Source organism: Bombyx mandarina, chromosome 18 (genome assembly GCF_030267445.1).
Source record: "Bombyx mandarina strain Sakado chromosome 18, ASM3026744v2".
Lineage (NCBI taxonomy): Eukaryota > Metazoa > Arthropoda > Insecta > Lepidoptera > Bombycidae > Bombyx > Bombyx mandarina.
The window spans coordinates 11,397,500-11,410,448 of record NC_143224.1 but is presented as its reverse complement, the minus strand read 5'-3'; the positions used below and the strand labels follow the sequence as shown (position 1 = coordinate 11,410,448).

At 36.5% G+C, this 12,949-nt stretch overlaps 1 protein-coding gene across 6 annotated transcripts in view; it reads left to right on the top strand.

The window, feature by feature from the left end:
• Positions 1-12,491, top strand: part of LOC114240621 (uncharacterized) — a 29,790-nt gene extending 17,299 nt beyond the window's left edge. The window contains exons 18-30 of one of the 6 annotated variants that reach the window (XM_028171248.2): positions 445-589; positions 1,186-1,363; positions 2,161-2,273; positions 2,453-2,561; positions 2,755-2,926; positions 3,542-3,754; positions 4,417-4,576; positions 5,315-5,445; positions 6,758-6,781; positions 7,330-7,414; positions 7,959-8,071; positions 9,330-9,533; positions 10,549-12,491. In XM_028171248.2, coding sequence (XP_028027049.2) covers positions 445-589; positions 1,186-1,363; positions 2,161-2,273; positions 2,453-2,561; positions 2,755-2,926; positions 3,542-3,754; positions 4,417-4,576; positions 5,315-5,445; positions 6,758-6,781; positions 7,330-7,414; positions 7,959-8,071; positions 9,330-9,527 — 1,641 coding nt within the window. In that variant the 3' untranslated portion in view covers positions 9,528-9,533; positions 10,549-12,491. Of the gene's footprint in view, positions 1-444; positions 590-1,185; positions 1,364-2,160; positions 2,274-2,452; positions 2,562-2,754; positions 2,927-3,541; positions 3,755-4,416; positions 4,577-5,314; positions 5,452-6,757; positions 6,782-7,329; positions 7,415-7,958; positions 8,072-9,329; positions 9,534-10,548 lie in introns of all 6 variants that reach the window. The other 5 variants (XM_028171256.2, XM_028171241.2, XM_028171270.2 and 2 more) reach the window with 5 other exon arrangements.
• Positions 12,492-12,949: the final 458 nt, after the last annotated feature.

The window sequence follows — 12,949 nt, the reverse complement described above, 5'->3', positions numbered from 1 at the left end:
GGCCGACGTGCTCACGGTCCCCTACTAATGTTAATGCCGCCACCCATCTTTGGAACATTAGTTCTAAGTGTCAGTTACAGTACAACGGCTGCCTCCTCCTTCAAACCGAAACGCACTACTACCTTAAAACAGAAATAGGTAGGGTGGTAGTACCTACCAGTGAAGGCTCACAAGATGCGTCCAATGCAATCATTTATTTATTTATTTATTTATACTTTATGCACAAAACAAAACTTGTACACAGGCGGACTTAATGCTTAAATCATTATGCAAATTAATATATTTTTTTGCGGATTTGTAATAAAAATGTGGAATAAACATGATCGCGATATAGTCCCAATGTCCACTTGCGAAATACAACGGGTGACTAATCAGCATTAACTTTTAAATGTATCCTATCACTGGATAAAGTCAATCCATCAAGTTTAAAGAAATATTTTACAGGAAACTTCAACAGAGGAGTCTTCCGACGACTCATCAGATGTGAGTGACGACAGTCAAAAAAAGAGTAAGAAGAAGAAAGCAGCTAAGAAGAGCAAGGCGAAAGACTCTAAAGCTTCGACGCGTCGGGGGACCAGGGCCAATCCAGGTAAATGGAAATTATTTCTGAACTTTTAACCTAATAGATTTAAAATTAAAACATTCTTGTGGCTTCATCCAACTTTTTATTTTTCAAATATTCTATTTTATGTAGTTTCAAGATAATTACTGATTTAGTCCTGTAAGATTGTAAGCGAAAACTTTATTAAGTAAGAGTATTTTGTTTCTATTCGTTTAACTTAGATGAGTAAGTCAATTAGCTATAATAATTATAAGTTGTTAATTCTGAGTACTTGGGAGTGCTAACATTTTGACATTCAGTAAAGCAAATAGTTGACGCCTTTATTTAAAAAAAATGCTGTCAGCTTGCAGCTTTGCTTCAGTGGAGCATACTAGAGCAAATAATATTAGAACAGCGTTAGCTTCATTAAACTTATGAAAACTTTTTTTTTGATATAAGTGTTAGAGTCACTGTATTTTGCCCATAAAATATACAATATATATTCCTTGTTATCGCTCTTTCTATTAGTGAGTAATATGTCAAGATCAGTTAGCTTAAGACGAAGTAAACAGAGAAACAGAGGCGTACAGCTACTTTATATTGTAATATTTAGAGATAGTAAATATCGTAAACTGATTTTTTAGTGGAACAAGAAGATCATCATTCTGACATCGAGGAAGTGGTTGAGGTAAAAAATGAAAATCCGACTGAGTGGTGGATCAAACTTGTCACCGAGGACGAGCTGGAAGACATGCGGCACTCGCACAAACTTGTTCTGCTCTTCGACATACTGAGGCAGTGCGAAGCCATCGGAGATAAACTGTGAGTAGCGGATACTAACATAATTATATACGAAACATATTACTACTATATACCGACGCTTGAAAGGCAATCGTGACTAAGCGACAAACTAAGTAACTATACTAATACCTTAGAACTTATATCTCAAGATGGGTGGCGCATTTACTTTGTAGATGTCTATGGGCTCCAGTAACCACTTAACACCAGGTGGGCTGTGAGCTCGTCCACCCATCTAAGCTATAAAAAAAAAGCGTGAACTGTACAGTAGACTAATTTAAAGTTGAAATATGTACATGAAAAAATTTATATTTTAACCAATCTAGCTGTAGGATTGAAATGATTTTAATAGACCTAGAAATATATTTTATTTTTTTTGCGCATCGAACATGGTTATTGCCTAACATTTATGTATAAAGCAGTTATTGTCGCTTAGTCACGTTTGCCTTTCAAGCGTCGATACTAACATCAAATATGTAACAAAACATAGTTAATGTTTGTGTACAATAAAAACATGTCAGAAAAAATAAATACGATTGCATTTTTGACGGATAACTGAATCCGGGCTGCGTCGTCCTGCGGAGACAACGCATGCGGTCGGCGGCTGGCAATACCTGTGTGAGGCGAGCAGGAAAGTGTACATTGGCTTCAAAATTCGGTAGAAAATTATTCAGCAGTGGATAAGTCCATCTATCGGGAACTAATGAAAATACGTGTGATACACTGAGTGTGGGTAGCGACACTGAGTACTGGACCAATATGAGGCGATCAAACATGCACTGTAAACAATAGTTTTTATGTTAAATTTTGTTTTGTTCCAGATTGGTGTTCTCACAATCTCTGTATTCATTGGACCTCATAGAACATTTCCTAGGTAAAGTAGACGACGCGACTCAGGCAGGCCGGATCGATGAGAAACTGGGCGGACACATGGGTATGTTATACATAGTTTTTAAGAATGAAACGCTAACATTTCCTTTTAAACTACATCATCAAAACATTTTCACAGTAATCGTTCATTTCATATTTTCTACATAATATAAAACTTTCTATGCACACAATGAGTATGAACAATTTGTATTTATGATGATTAATAAATAAATATGTTTTTAGGTTCATGGTCTCCCGGTATAGATTATTTTCGTTTAGATGGCTCTACGTCGTGCGAGAACCGCTCCATCTGGTGTAAGAATTTCAACAGAGAAGATAATCCAAGAGCAAGGTGAAAACTTCATAGTTACTGTTTTTTTTCTCCGCATCTATTTGTCCCTGAGCATGAACTTCATTAAAAAAAAATTAACTGCTTAATCTCACGTTCATAGATTAAAGATTCGGTTGGAAAGTATACATTAATGAGTTACAAAATTGTGTTATTGAATTCAGTTTAAGTCATGGTTTTATTTTATGTCTTTTAGATTATTCTTGATCTCTACTCGGGCGGGTGGCCTCGGAATTAACTTGGTGGCGGCCAATCGCGTGGTCATATTTGATGTGTCTTGGAACCCTTCACACGACGTGCAGAGTATCTTCAGAGTCTACCGATTTGGACAGAAGAAACCTTGTTATGTGTACAGGTTTTTGGCCATGGTGAGTATTAGTGTCAATTTTATGTATTGATAATATTTGAAATATCATTATTTATTATTATAAAAAATTGACTCTCGATTGAAATTGAATCGACTCTTAATAATTAAATGACCAAAAGTAGCTTATCCCTTTATAAACTTATCCATTGGTCTCTTTCACTCCGCCCCATCCTCCCATTCCTCTGCATCTTTTCGCTTTGAAAACTATTCTTTATTCCAAAAAAGACATCTTTTGGGCTCGTTCTCTATAATTCTAAAGGTGCGATATATATTATGTACAATCCTTAAAAATGGACAGTAAATAATTATGGGTGGACAAGCTAACAACCCACCTGGTGTTAAGTGGTTACTGCAGCCCATAGACATCTGCGACGTAAATGCGCCACCCACCTTGAGATATAAGTTCTAAGGTCTCAGTATAGTTACAACGGCTGCCCCACCCAAACCGAAACGCATTACTGCTTCACGGCAGAAATAGGCGCGGTGCTGGTACCTACCCACGCGAACTCAGTAAATTGAAATTGAAGTTTGAATAACCTAAAGTTAAATAAATATTTTGGTTCGGAACTACTGAATTCATATATAGACCTATTGAAAACATAAATTTTATATCTAGGGCACAATGGAAGAAAAAATCTACGAGCGGCAAGTAACCAAACAAGCCATCTCGAAGCGCGTGATCGACGAGCAGCAGATAGACCGGCACTACGCCGAGAACGACCTCGCCGAGCTCTACAAGTTCGAGCCCGCCCCGCCCGCGCCCCGCGAGCTCCCCGCGCTGCCCAAGGACCGGCTGTTCGCTGAGATGCTGCGGGAGCACGAGCTGCAGGTACAGCCGACACCTTTTAAAGTCGTCGTGGCCTTAAGGATAAGACGACCGGAGCATTCGTGTCGAGCGATGCACTGAGTGTTTGAATCCCAGGCGGGTACCAATTTTTCCAATGAAATACGTACTCAACAAATGTTCACTATTGACTTCTACGGTGAATGAATAACATCGTGTAATAAAAAACAAAAAAAACCCGCAAATTTTAATTTGCGTGATTACTGGTGGTAGGAGTGAGTCCGCGCCGGTAGGTACCACCACCCTGCTTATTTCTGCCGTGAAGCAGGAATGCGTTTCGGCTTGAAGGGTGGGGCAGCCGTTGTAACTATACTTGAGACCTTTCTGGTGGTAGATTCCGCGAAGCACGACTCTTGCTAGGGTTCGTGTTAGCATCGTCGTCAGGTTTGAGCCCCGTAAGCTCACCTACTAGGTACGGTTACGCTGGAATAGCCGCTCCAGGCTTACCAGATTAGGTAGGAATAAAAAAAAAAAAAGGAAACCTTAGAACTTATATCTCGATGTGAGTGGCGCATTTACATTGTAGATGTCTATGAGCTCCAGTAACCACTTAACACCAGGTGGGCTGTGTGTTCGTCCATCCAATTAATCAATAAAAACAAAAAAGTTCTCATTACTGATTTGAGTCTTTAAATCTATATTTATAGATTTACAAATATCATGAGCATGACTCACTATTGGAGAACAAAGAAGAGGAGACTTTAACCGAGGAGGAACGTAAGGCCGCCTGGGAGGACTTTGAGAACGAAAAGAACAGACCGCCACCCGCGCCCTTCCCCTCCGCCTGGCCCATGCACAATGGAATGAGTGAGTGCCGCCTTTTTAAATCATTATACATATTTTGAATAGCGCATGAATTCAAGTCGGCGTGGTGACAAAATGATGACAGTTTTTTTTTTTTTTTTTCAAAATATCTACAACATTCTTAGTCATAATTCCGTTTGAAGCGGCTGTACCAAGTGACACGGCTCTTAGTAATTTAATCTAGTCATTACAACATAAAACAGTAACACCATTATATGCTGAAAGAATTCAAGTTATAATAATGTGGGGAGATATACGACAAAAGGAAGATCTTCCACCAAGCAGGTGATATTGCTCGGTGAACAGACGGTCCAAAATAAATTTTGTTCGGAACTTGTATATATGTAAGCTTATCTTGTAAATGTCGTAAGCGAGATTCAGGCTTCTGTCAAATATCTTGTGTTCTATGATGGCTAACTGGCTGAAACATATTAAAAACTAATAAAATGATATAATAATTGTATATGTAAAAAAAAATGTATTTTGTCTGAATAAAGACTTTATTATTCTCAGTTTATTCTATCGACAGAGCCGGTAGAACTGTATATACGGGCTTTTGGCCAAGTAATATACAGTAGCTATGAGTTATTAGGCTAGTTTTTATTACATGTAATTAGTTTGGTTTTCTTCAAGCTGTAGGAACTTTCTCACTATTCTGCATGTATTTAGTATAGCTGCTATTATTATTATTATTATCTATGTTGGCTACCCGCCACAATAATCATACAATTTTAATTCCAGTGCCGGGACTACTGGCGCAACAGCAGCAGCTGGCGTACGCGGTGGCGGCCATGCTGCGCAAGGACATGCCCAACATCACCGACAGCCAGATCCGGGACATGTTGCCGATGATATACAACTCTAATCCTGCGGTCGGTGTGAGTCGACATTGAGATTATCATCATCACCATCAACAGCCCACAGTCGTCTACTGCTGGACATAGGTCTCTCCCAATCCACACCACTGAGCACGGTCTACGGCTCTCCTCATCCACTTCTTGTCGGCCACCGTTCGGAGGTCATCGCACCACCCAGCAAGGGGGTGTCCCACGTTACGTCTTCCGCTGCGCGGTCTCCACTCGAGGACCCGTCTGCTCCAGCGATCATCAGTCCTACGACATTGAGATCACGCAACGCTCTTAACGCAACGAGCCTAACTGACCCCGTCCAGGAAGTCGTCACGAGCACTATCAAGTGTAGTGTTGTCCTCGCATGAGTTATGTCGTTGCCTAGGCGTTCAGAATAGAAAAAAAACGTGATTCATACTGACGCACTCTTTTCCAAACTTCTTTTACATTGTTTCTAGGGACTTTTTGGCGGGAACGCGAAGAGTGAAGTTGTGTGATTTATTTTATTTTTGTCTGTTTGGTGTTTCTTCAGGTTTAAATGTGTAATAACGGTGGTTTATTAACTATTAAACATCTGTGAAAGTGCACAAATGTGAGAAAATGAAACAAAGCCACTGAACGTAACTTCTCGGGATCCTCCAAAAAGTCTACTGAAAAAATCTCAGTAACTGTCCACCATTTTACTGAGATTATATTTTATCCTATATCGTCTCATTTCATTTAATTTCATCCCAGTTGATTAACGTCTCAAATTAATTATCTTCATTTCATTTCATATCATTTTTGATAAAAATAAGAATATAAATTAAAATAAGACATGACTTAAAGATCTTAGTTACCAGGTCATAAAATCCCTTAAAAAGAAACATTGGTTCCAAAAGTTTGGATGTTTAAATACCTATCGGAGCAGCTATATCAATCAGTATTACGATAACGTCAAACGCATACTAATTACAACAATTAAACAGGTGTTCAGAAACACGTCGGGTATGATAACTGTAGAGTAATTTGAAACATTATGGGGATTTTTCTATACTTTCAATAAATATATCTTTACGCAAGGATAATATAATATTGATAATAAAATAAAGCTTTTTGTAAAACAGTATTGAAATTAGCAAGAAATTGACATTACAATTTTTTTGATGAGTATAAGTAATATAGAGTGTGTAGCCAAAATAATTGGTTGTGTGCCTTGAGGCCAGTCCCGTATTGAATCGCCATACATTCAACTGACATTGCGTTAGACGTAGCTATAATTTTACAGATTAATTATATTTACAATACATATTTACTAAAGATATTTTATAACATATTATTTTGCTTATCTGTTCAGATGTTCGGTGGATACGATTACGGCGTAAGTTTAATGTCGATCTTAACGTTCTTAGGTTGTTGTAGATTAACACAAACAATACAATTGGTTAATTATAACTAATGCATGGTTATATATTATTGTATTAACATCACACAAATCGATGAACACTGCTTTTAATTCACTGTAAAAATTTTATTAGCTTATTCTAATTATTTCTAATATTAGAGGTACAGTATACACAGTCATTTTCTTTGCATCATATAGAGAGGTCAAAGGCTAATTTGGTTTAATCGACATTTTTTGGAACTTTACAGGTGAGACATGTAAAGTTTGAATTTTTTTAAAAACATATTATCATCGAACTATTGATGCTAATAAGAAATAAAACGCAGCTTTAATTACAAAGGTAAATGTCGTGTATTAAGCGAAATGTAGTATAAACCAAATGGCTTTTCGCCCCTCGATATATTAAATTGTTATTTATTTTATAGTCACTTGTATAAAAGCTATAGACGTTGTTTCACTTAATTTATATTAAGAGATTTTGTGAAATATATAAAGATAATATTGAAAATGTTTTGTTCTTATAGATGATACAGAAAATGAGCGAAATGTATAAGTATGCGCAGCCCAGTATGATGAATCCTGCAATGATGGGCTCTGCTATGAACGCCGGTAAGATCTAGCAGACTTGACACACTGTTTAGAAATTAATTATAAAAATTGTTAAACACTATAATTTATTAAGTTGCTGTCCACTTAAGGCATTCTAATACGTTAATATAATAAACTAGCTGACCCGGCAGACTTCGTAGTGCTTCAATCGATAAATAAAAGACCTAAACTTGCGTATAAAATAAACTTAAACAAAAGGAATCCATCTGATGCGGGACACATAAAAGGAAAAACAAAATTGTTATTTTTATTTAATTCTGAGCATTTTCATATTTATCTACCTTTTAAACCTTCTCTAGACTTCCACAAATAAGTCAAGACCAAAATTTGCCAAATGGGTCCAGCCGTTGTCGAGTTTTAGCGGGACTAACGAACAACAATTCATTTATATATTATATATATAGATAGATAGGTTATTCGCATAAAAGGGGATGCAGTGTAAATTGTAATCTGTGATTGTAGTTTTTTTTACTATTTTTTCTATAATTTTAATGTATGCGTTACAGCTGTAATCCTTTGATTTATCTATGTGTTGTAAATGTAGCGACCGGCAGCGGCTCGAGCGGCTCCAGCTCGCTGCAGTACGAGCCGCCCTGGCAGAGACAGCAGCAACAACAACAACAAATGCGACTCCAACAACTCATGCAACATCAGAACGTGAGTATCACTTGTATTAACCTTTGTCGAACGTTCGGCTAAATCAGGCTTTCCCAAAGTGGGCGATAACGCCCCCTTGTGGGCGCTGTAGAGACCCAGAAAAAAGGGGGCGCTGTGTAGAGGCTTGGGAGGCGATTTGTAATTAGGAGGACTTACACCCGTATCTTTAGTCGTTCACACGAGCTTAACTCGACTCCACTCAACCTCCAACGCGCGTTTTGGTATGCTTAGTCGTAAAAATAAACTCCACTCAAACGTCCTTGGAAAATTTTCCTAACCGGAGTGAAGTAGGCGAACTGTCAAGTCAAGGTACGTCGCGACGTACCTTGAATGTTCCTCAAGGCTGGTTTTCTATCAATGTCCAAATAGTATGTGGACCGCAAATGGAAATATATGATATTGTTGTAATGGCCTGGATCTGTTCATGATTCCCGCATATTTTGATAATTTAATTTTGATAATATTTATTAATAAAGTAAATAGTTCGAGGTTAGACATTTGAAACTCTTTATTTTATTTACCTACATAAGAGTCATATTTTGCTTACTACCTGATAAATAAAGTCAACGCGATTATAAGTTTTATTTATATAATAATAAACTGGTGGTTGTGGAAAAGCACTTCAACAACACGATGCAACCAAAATCACACAAAAGCGGCGAATAAAAATACAAAGCCGGATCCGAAATCTAAAATAATAATAGGTTAGAAATTATATAATACACTTTCAGATTTACCGCACGCACACATAATTACGATTAACTCAGCAACCAAAACATCAAACAAGTTCATCTAGTGTCAAACAGACAGCGGCAGCTTGACTTTGACATTAAACAATGACCATAGACTACAGAACTCTATGGGTTTGATGCTAGCTTGATCAAATTTTCATCATTATTACCTCACTCGAGGACAGTTGAGGAATATTGTAATGGTCGACTAAAAATACCAAACTCGAGTAAGTTTCGAGGGAATGCTCGAGCATCATCGGATGAGTTAAGAGTGGAGGACTATTTTACGAAACGTCTAAAGATACGGGCATTAGACACCGACTGAGCTCTCGCTATAGTGGTTTTTGAGTAGGTGAAAAAATGGGGGCGCTAAAAAATAATTTATTCTCAAAGTGACAGTAGATAGACAAAATAAGTTTGGGAACCTCTGGGCTAAATCGTGCAAAATATTTAAAAAAAATACAATACGGGTTCAATCAAGTTTTATAATTTAATTTACTATTAACGCGACGGATATGTGACTATAGCAAATGGGTGCGAAGTACTACGCAGGCGGACTGGGCAGCCGCGATCCGGTGGCCATGGCGCTGCAGCAGCAACGAGCCCGCGACCTCATGCTGGGCGGCACCCGGCCCCGCGGGCGGCCCCCCCTCCAGCGAGCCCCGCCCGTCGCGCACGCCCCGCCCGCACACATGCAGGACGTCGTCAACCTCGACTCCGACTAGCTGCAGGTCAGGCCCATCATCCAGGACTTTATTTGCCTGGTTCATATACAATGAGTATGATTATTTTTTTAAGGGATTTTATGAGCTGGTAACTAAGACCTTGACTAAGAATGAAATGAAGATGATTAATTTGAGACATTAATCAACTGGGATGAAATTAAATGAAATGAGAGGGATGAAATATAATATAATTTCAGTAAAATGTTGGTCATTTACTGAAATTTTTTCAATGGACTTTTTGGAGGATCCCTATAAGTTACGTCCAGCAGCTTTATTTGATTTTCCCACATTTGTGCACTTTCACAGATATTAAACAGTTAATAAACTACCGTTATTACACATTTAAACCTGAACACTAAATAGACAAAATAAAACAAATCACACAACTTCACTCCTCGCGTTCCCAAAAAATGAGAATATTAGAATTACTTTGATGAGAGAGCAACATTCTGACTTGACCTAAACAGTTGCACAAGTTGAAGACCCACATAACGTGTGTTACTAATTACAATATAATCGAGTGTAAGTAAGTATTTTAGGACAACATCTTACATGATAGTAGTAGTTGTATTGGATTGTCTTAATAAATCACTGTCAGATTGCGACTCTGTCTTCTAGCTAATGCTACTACTTAACAACATCCGACAGCAAAATTATTTTTTCTTCTAAGTCTAACTTTTTTATCTCATGTCCTTAGTGAGCACTAATGTTAATTTGAAACAAGCCAGAATCAAGGCCAGCCACCATCCAGCTTATTTTGGCCGTGAAGCAATCTTTATCAGTGCTTTCCGTTTTGATGGTTGGGACAACTGTTATGTAATAATACATTTGAGACTTCGATCTTGTCTCGAGGTGACGTCATTCACGTTGTGTGTTTAGGTATTCAAATGCCATTAAGTAAAATCCCGTTTAAAGTTGTGCCGTATTATTTCAATACATGACATGTATGTGGTGAGCGCAAGGCGTTAAAGCAGCAAGGCTCGCCACTAAAACCTAAATATATACAATTTCGGTTTTTCAGGTTAAGTGAAATCGATCGAAATGTACAGTTTCTATAAATAGGTGCTACACGCGGCGAAGAGCTATGCAGAAGGGGAAACCGAGGCGAGAAGTGAAAAGTGAGCCCACAGAAATGTTGGATGTCAAAATTCCTAACCTATTGGACTTTTCCTGTTGGCCAAATTACACAATGGAAGTTTTTAGCTCTTAATATGTAGCTTATCGTCTAAGACACACGCTCTAAAAAGCTACATATCACGAATCTCAGTATTTTAGATATATTTTCCTATATTTCGTTTGACTCTTTGGTAATTGAAACTTGAGGACTGGCGGCGTCCACATATCGAAGAATCTCTTGATTTTTGTTTTATATACACAATGTTCGTCATATTTCAAAACTCATTATTTCTTAGCTTTGAATTGAAATATGACACTTGTGATTGAACGCTGGCGTTCAGCCTTTTGGAATAACGAAAAATGAACAAAATTTGAAGCATTCCGCAGAAGCATTAAACCCTAAGCCTGCAGCATTCCAGTGTACATTATATTTATGCACTGTTTTGTGGATAAATAATGTATGCAAATTCATGCACGTACTGTGGAATGCTTGTGACATGATTTTAAAATTTGTATATCTTTCAGTACAGGAAATTAGCTAATAAGTTATGTGTAGTTAGTGGACATCTGGATCAAAATTTTGCAAACTAAATGAGAGTACTGATGATATAATAATATGATAAGTACTATACACTAATTATGCACTAATTTTTTCATTCTCATATTAAAATAATGTATTGCATTTAGGGATTAATACAATATTTTAGAGCCAAGGACAACAATAGCTGTTTTAATTAATGTAACATTATTAAAATAATATTGTTTTTTACATTTAATTTTTATAATATGCTTTCATTTTAATAATAATCGTGCAATATTTCTCTAGAAGTTCATTTTTTTTTAACAAACCCGCAATTTAAACGAATTTGAGTCTTACTTAGAGCAATGCCGGGACATATGTAAATTTTGTGTTTCTTAGAGCTTACTAAAAATATTTGCAATAATTTGAGAAAAATTATGTTGAAGTAAATACAACAAAACCAGTACACGATGCGCTTCTAATACAAACACAATATTAGCAATAATGATTTCGTGTAATAATCATTAAAACCAAAAGGCAAAAAATTGTGTATTCTTGCCAATAGACAAGCTGACAAAAAAATTAGAATAGTTAGTCCTTCAAAAAAAATTCATGTTTTTATGAGTATCAAAAATTTCGGCATTATTATCTGTTCCAAATATGAAGTCCTATTTTGCACGTAAAGATGAGTTGTACAGTACTAGTAAACAATATTTGAAACATAACTAACTCCACGTCTCATGGACTTCACACGTTTGGAGCAGTGATTAGTCTGTTGTGAGATGTTTTAGTGATTTATATCTTTATGTGACTATATTTATTTGTCTGCACAAACAGACTGTTTAGTTGTGATATTGCATAACCTTAAACTTTTTTGTATACGTTTATTTTAAAGAGTCACCTGTGACTTTAATCTTAGATACAACTTTTATAGGTACATAATTATATTTGAAATGATCAGAGTGTAATGAGTATGATTTGAAGTATGGAATTTCGTAATTTGATTTAACGATTTGATTTTTATAATTTTCTTTTATCATTTAATGATGTTATTTATAGTTTACAGTTAGTAAATGAGCAGTATTTCGTTTAGTTATAGGACATAATACAATACTTGTTATTTCAGACATCACCCTAAAAATAATTGTGTATGATTTTATTTTTATACTTACCTAAATGCTACAATAATGTGACTGTCGCATAACACGTGACCAGCCTGCTGTAATTTGTTTCATTATTACATTTATGTAATATATAATTAATTGTAATTGTAGAGAACTTCCTATTATTTTGTAGTACAATCGAAGTATAATAAAATATAATAAACATTCACTGTGTTTAAATGGCAGAGGACAACTGCAGCTCGCACAAACACATGCAACACGTAAGCACTGCAGATTGCTCTATCCAGGGACATTTGATGTGTGGAGAAAACACTAGTTTTAACTGACTTCACAACAAGAATACGCAAAGGGATGGTATTCACCTATACAGTCATGCAACTTTGGTATATCCAGCTACTACATAAACAAGCTGATAATGGTGCATGTAACCTGTTTTTTAATTGAATTCAACTAAGTCTGTAGGACCTTTTCATAACATTTTAGGCAAAAATTAAATATGGCTAATTGTTAGGTATATATCAGATAATAATACAACAATGTTGATTGCATAATTACAACATAAATACACACATCTTATGCATTGTACCACAGATACGGCTTTCAAATATATGTTCTACTTTAATTCAACTTGTTTGCTTCATTAGTGTTAGTAACCCTAACTT